Genomic DNA, 5,909 nt, shown 5'->3' on the forward strand with positions numbered 1-5,909 from the left:
TGGGCGCGGGCTGGGTGGGCGCGCGCTGGGGGCAGGGCAGCCGGCGCGAGCAGGGCCGGATCTGGAGCAATGCTAGCCACGAGCGGCAGGCCAACCCGCGCAGCACGAGCGGGGGCAGCCCCGTGTGCCCGCCCTGCCCCCAGCGCGCGCCCACCCAGCCCGCGCCCACCCACCAGGCGCTTGCCAGCTGCCGCCAGCTGGTCGATCAGGTTGTCGTCTGGCACCGCGCCGGCGGTGAAGGAGGAGGACACGTCGAAGAAGGAGGGCAGGCCGCCGGTGGCCAGGCTCTTGAGGCGCTGGGTGGTGGTGGTGGGCGCGTCGGCGATGAACATGAAGGCACGCGAGGCGCCCTGCGGGGGGCGGCCCCCGCGGGCGGCGGCTCAGACACATGGAGCGCCAGCCTGTTGCAGGCTGTAGCGGGCATTGGGTACTGGCCGCTGGCGGCATGGTGCCTGAGCCCACCTGGCGGCGGGCCAGGTCAGACAGGAAGGGCATGTGGCCCTGGTGGCACACGCCCGTGGGCGCGCAGCTATAGCGCTGGTCGGCCACCACAAAGTCGTAGCGCAGCGCATCCACCATCAGCCACACCACGCGGTCGTAGGGGGGCGCCGTGCGGTTGGCCGCTGGTGGTGGCGGCGCGGAGCGGTGCGGGAGGTGCACCCGCGTGAGCAGGAAGCCGTGGATGAACAAACCCAGCGAGATCAGGTGCAGGGCGAGAATTGCGGCAGCTCCCAGCCGGGGGCGCCTCAGCAGGGCCACGGTTCCGCTGAGCACCATCTCAAATTCGGCCTTGGCGTCAGCGAGTGCCTAGGATTGCGCAATCATAATGCTGGACTTGTGTTTGCAATCGCAATGCCCAGCAGGCGGTGGAATGCACAACCATGTCTCGGCAGGACGGCCAGCTGGACCTTTTGCCGTACACTTGATCAAGGATTGGACATGAACAATTTCTTTATTATTTGGTTCACCATGCAGGCCAGTGTTCAGTGCACCCTCTCAACCCCCGCCGGGACTGCTCCTCGCCAGCGGCCCTCACCCAGCGGCTTCAGTAGAAGCGGCAGGCCACCAAGGACACGAAGAGGCGAGGCTTTAAATGCCCAGGCGGCGCGAGAGGCCGAGGCCCCCAACACCAGCACCAGCGGCGGCGGCGGCGGCGGCGACTTGTTCTTTGCCGCCGGGCGCGAGGGCGCCGAGCGACAGCGCCTCTTCAACACCATAGCCCCCGTGTACGACCAGCTCAACGATCAGCTCAGCCTGGGGCTGCACCGCGTGTGGAAGCGCATGACGGTGAAGTGGAGCGGCGCCGCCACGGGGGGCCGCGCGCTGGATGTGTGCTGCGGCAGCGGCGACCTGGCCTTCCGCCTGGCAGAGGCGGTGGGGCCCAGCGGCAGCGTGGTGGGCCTCGACTTCTCCGCCAACATGCTGGCAGACGCGGCGCGGCGGCAGCAGCAGCGGCAGCAGACACTGGGGCCGGCATACAACATGGAGTGGGTGCAGGTGCGATTCGTGGGCCGTTGCCTGTGCGCCTGTGTGCCGTGCCGCCACCAGCAGCTGCTCTCCCCTTCCCCCAATGCTGCCGTTCCCCCCACCAGCCTGCACTACCCCTCGCGCCTCGCCGCAGGGTGACGCCATGCAGCTCCCGTTTGAGGCCGGCAGCTTTGATGCGGCCACCATGGGCTATGGGCTGCGCAATGTGGCAGACAGGCCCGCGGCGCTGCGGGTGAGCACAGGTTTTGCATGGCCAGCTGGCAGGCATGGCGATGCCTGTGCCGTGCATAACCTTGCCCCCCCCCCCCAAACGATTCCCCACTTTCCCTGGCCGTCTGCCTGTGCCCCCACCCGCACACCTCTGCCCGCCATGCCTCCCCGCCTCCCGGGCGCAGGAGCTGCACCGCGTGCTGCGCCCCGGCTGCTCGGTGGCGATCCTGGACTTCAACAACGCCGCCGACAACGCGGTGGTGGACGCCGCGCAGGCCTGGTTCCTGGAGCAGCTGGTGGTGCCCGCGGCGCGCTCGCTGGGGGTGGCAGAGGAGTACGAGTGAGTGGGGGCGGCACGGAGGGGGGCTGGAGGGGTAGGGGGAGGGGCTGAGGAGGAGGGTTGTGTGCGGTGAAGCCGCTCCATTCTCGCCCTTTGTGCCCATCAGCCAGAGTGTGGATGCCATGGCTGGCCAGCGGCACACGCTGGAAGGCGGCTCTGGCCATGTCGCTGTGCCGCCGACCGCCGACCCCGCCGCCCTGCCGTCCCGCAGGTACCTGCGGCCCTCCATCCAGCGCTTCCCCAGCGGGCCGCAGCAGGAGGTGCTGGCGCGGCAGGCCGGCTTCGCCACGGCGGTGCACTACCCGATCGCCTTTGGCCTCATGGGCTGCTTGGTGGCCACCAAGGCCGAGTAAGGCTCTGCTGGCTGCCCAATCCTGCCATGTAAGTTCAAGCCACACATGTCCTATGGAGGCCAGGAGGCTGGTATTGTCTGCGACCAGCACCGGCACCAGAGCTGCGGGGTGCAAGTCCCTATGAGTCTACGGCAGCGGGCAGGGAAGCAGTACAAGCAATGAAAGGAGAGCAACAAATGGATGAAATGATACAACTTAAGAGGTACAGCAGGGAGCAAGGAGCAACAACATCAGAAGCAGGGCTTGGAGCAGCCGAGCTGCCGCCTGGGGCTCATGCCGCGGCGCCCACTGCCGCCTGCTCTGCCGCCTCCTGCTGCTGCCGCCTGAGCATGTTCTTCAGGAAGAACTCGCCGGCGCGGTAGCTGCTGCGCACCATGGGGCCGCTGGCGGCGTACAGGAAGCCCATGCCCTCCGCAATCTGGGAGAGGAGGTGGCAGCAGCGGGGTCACGAATGAGGCACGGAGCGGCAAGCACAACCATGGGCTGTCCCCGAATCCCATCTAGCCCAGACCGCCCTGTCGGATCCCTGGCCCCACACCACAGCACAGCCCCAGGCCACCCAGGCCGCCCACCTTTTGGTAGGCCTCAAACGCCTCTGGCGTCACATACTCGGCCACCGCCATGTGGCGCTTGGTGGGGCGCATGTACTGCCCCAGGGTCACCACATCCACATCGTACTCCCTGCACCGCCAGCAAGCGCCCGGGGCGTGAGCAGGGAGGCCACACGACGGGGTGATGGCAAGTGGTGGCTGACGAGGCAAGCCAGCCCCCTTCCTTCTCCTCCCGCTCCTCCTTGCCTTGTGCTGACCCCCCCACACGCGCCTGAGCGTCTTGAGCGTCTGCACCACCTCGTCCGGCGTCTCCCCGCAGCCCAGCATGATGGACGTCTTGGTGACGCGCGCCCCCGCCTGCTTGGCCGCCGCCAGCACGCCCAGGCTCTGTGCCCAGCCCGCGCGCCGGTCGCGCACCACCCCCTGCAGCCGCTCCACCGTCTCCACGTTGTGCGCAAACACGTCCAGCCCGCTGCGCGCCACCAGGTCCACACATTCGCGCCGCCCCTGCTCCGGGGTGGGGTGGCGCGGGACAGGGGGCAGCGCTGGGCGCGGCGCAGATGCCCGGCCGGCTGGCTGGGGCGGCAAGCATGGCAGGCAGGCAGGCATAGGAGCAGGCACACGCAGGCAGGGCGGGTGCGGCAGCAGGCACGGCAGGCCGGAGCAGGCACGGCAGGGCACGGGGCAGGCACAGCGCCCCTCCCCCGCACAGAGCCGCCCGCGGCGAGAATGTTGACCCCCGCTCCCTCCCCCGCAAATAGTCTGGTTGGGTTTGGCATTGTTACTTCTTTCTCTCGACTCTTCCCCTCCCCTTTCGCAACTTCAAAACGGTTTCTGAAGTGACGCATCTGCGGCACCATCATGGCTGCTGCAGCGCTGTAAACTGACCTCCCCCGCTCCCCCCCCGCACCCCCGGCTCCCTCCCCGCACCCTCCCTCCCCCTGCCCGGTCTTCACCTGGAAGTCCGGCACCAGCGCCTCCACCAGCAGCCGCCCCGCCGTCTGCTCCTTGAGGTGGCGGATGGTGGCGGCGATGTGCGCGGCGCCATAGTCGGGCAGGTCGTCTCGGTCCACAGACGTCAGCACCACGTATTCAATCCCCCAGGCAGCCACGGCCTGCGGGTGCGGGAGCGGGGGGAAGAGGGCGAGGGTGGGGATGAGGCGGCGGCCAGGCGGCGGCCAAAGGAGGCCAGGCAAGCCTCCTCCCCACCAAATGGCTGAACGGTGGCCTGGGCTGAGTGCGCACCCCAACCGCTGCCACCACCAGCCCTCCCACCAGCCCTCCCAGCACCCCACAGCCCTTCCCCCCCCCACACACCTTGGCGGTGTTCTCCGGCTCGTTGGGGTCCAGCGGCGGCGGCGCGCGCGACGTCTTGACCGCGCAGAAGCGGCAGCCGCGGGTGCAGGTGTCGCCCATGAGCATGATGGTGGCCGTGGCGGCGTGCCCCTCGCCCCCCTTCCAGCACTCCCCCAGGTTGGGGCACTTGGCCTCCTCACACACCGTGGCCAGCTTGAGCTCCCGCAGCTTCGATTTGATGCCCGTGTAGGCGTCGCCGCCGGGCAGCTCCCGCTTGAGCCAGTCGGGCTTGCGCGCCTTGTCCTGCAGGGGGGGGCAGGGCCGCAGCAGCGGTGTTGCCCCACATCCATCTCCGTCACCTCTGAAAGCCAGAGTGGGGCGTGCAGGGCAACAGGGGCGCCCCCCTGCTCCGTCCCGCTGCACGCACCTTGGGCCGCGGCGCATGCACCGAGTAGCCCTCCAGGTCAGAGCCCTTGATGAAGTCGCCCAGGTCGGGTCCTGCGAGTCAGGAAAGTGGCATGGGGTGCTGAGAGAAGGGCAAGGACAGAGGGCGACGTGCCACTCTGCTCTGCTGCTGCCGCCAGCGCCGCCCGCTTGCCCGCCCTACCTGCCGCCAGGCGCTGCTTCAGGGCGCTGATCGCCGCCGTCACTCCCTCCTCCTGGACCGCGGGCCGCAGGGCCTGGGCCGGCTCGGCAGCGGCGCTGTAGGAGCGGGCCAGGAGGCCCAGGCCCTGAGCGAGCCGGCCTGTGCGCTGCATTGTGGTCCTGCAGTGCCCTGACCAACAGGAGAAGGGCGTGGCATCCAGGAGGCGCGGCTTGATGGGAGACTCTCGGCAGGGCAGGACACCGGGCAGGACAGGAAGCCAGGAGGACTTCTGCAGCGCATCGGCAGGCCCGCATGCATATGCACTGTGCAGCAGGCGGGACTCCAGGGACCTGCATGCAGCAAGGGAGCTGCATGCGCTGCATGCTCTTGCTGGCCTGAGCTGAGCTGAACGCAAGACTGGGCCCGCTACACCACGTGCACTGCATTGATTTAATCAGCGGGGCACCATGGCGGACACAGTCAGGTGCGGTGTGCCTGGGCGGCGGCGGCAGCGTCGACGGAACCCGGCTGCCCGCGCGCCCAGCTGTGGTGCACCAATCCTCTGCTCCCCGCCCCGCCCTCTGACCCGTCCCAGGTACCTGCTGGAGGAGATGGTGCCGGAGCTGGAGGCACTGGAGGCGCGCGGCTACTTCTCCCGCGCCGAGATCCGCGCCATCGTGCAGCGCCGCCAGGACTTTGAGTACGCGCTCAAGCGCATGGCGGCGGTCAAGGAGGACTACCTGAGGTGCGCAGGGGGAGGGCAGGCGCAGGGAGGGAGGCATGTTCAGCGGCAGCGGGGGGGGGGGCGGAGGGGGAGGGGGGAGCGGTTGTTGCCAGGGGAGGGCCAGGGGGCCAGGGGGCGGGGCCCCTGTCCCTGGCCCCCCCCGTTTAAACCGCTGGGGACCTTGCGGCTGGCTGCCCCGCCCCCTTCCCCCCCGTCCCGCCGCAGGGACCTCCCGTACCAAAGGGAGCTGGACCAACTGCGCGAGGGGCGGCGCTCCTCCCCCGGAATCAACGGCAAACCCGGCCTGGCGGAATGGGGCATCACCCGCCCCAAACACTTCATCCACGAACGAACCCCACCC

The 5,909-nt window shown here is 69.4% G+C and overlaps 3 protein-coding genes across 3 annotated transcripts in view; 2 read left to right on the plus strand and 1 right to left on the minus strand.

Annotated features, from left to right (window-relative positions):
• Positions 1-2,391, plus strand: part of CHLNCDRAFT_48897 (hypothetical protein) — a gene marked incomplete at both ends in the record, with an annotated part of 3,111 nt that extends 720 nt beyond the window's left edge. The window contains 4 exons of the mRNA XM_005846883.1: positions 1,201-1,497; positions 1,622-1,720; positions 1,884-2,038; positions 2,250-2,391. Coding sequence (XP_005846945.1) covers positions 1,201-1,497; positions 1,622-1,720; positions 1,884-2,038; positions 2,250-2,391 — 693 coding nt within the window. The remainder of the gene's footprint in view (positions 1-1,200; positions 1,498-1,621; positions 1,721-1,883; positions 2,039-2,249) is intronic.
• A 271-nt stretch (positions 2,392-2,662) lies between these two features.
• CHLNCDRAFT_24051 (hypothetical protein) lies at positions 2,663-4,682 on the minus strand (the record flags this gene model as incomplete). Its single annotated transcript, XM_005847075.1, has 5 exons — positions 2,663-2,809; positions 2,964-3,068; positions 3,210-3,449; positions 3,899-4,057; positions 4,260-4,682. 5 exons carry the CDS (start codon positions 4,680-4,682, stop codon positions 2,663-2,665), a joined length of 1,074 nt encoding a protein of 357 aa, XP_005847137.1.
• A 609-nt stretch (positions 4,683-5,291) lies between these two features.
• CHLNCDRAFT_134882 (hypothetical protein) overlaps positions 5,292-5,909 on the plus strand; it is a gene marked incomplete at both ends in the record, with an annotated part of 3,597 nt that continues 2,979 nt past the window's right edge. The window contains 2 exons of the mRNA XM_005846884.1: positions 5,292-5,308; positions 5,420-5,569. Of these exons, the coding sequence (XP_005846946.1) occupies positions 5,292-5,308; positions 5,420-5,569 (167 nt within the window). The remainder of the gene's footprint in view (positions 5,309-5,419; positions 5,570-5,909) is intronic.

Source organism: Chlorella variabilis (assembly GCF_000147415.1).
Source record: "Chlorella variabilis unplaced genomic scaffold CHLNCscaffold_12, whole genome shotgun sequence".
NCBI classification, from domain to species: domain Eukaryota; kingdom Viridiplantae; phylum Chlorophyta; class Trebouxiophyceae; order Chlorellales; family Chlorellaceae; genus Chlorella; species Chlorella variabilis.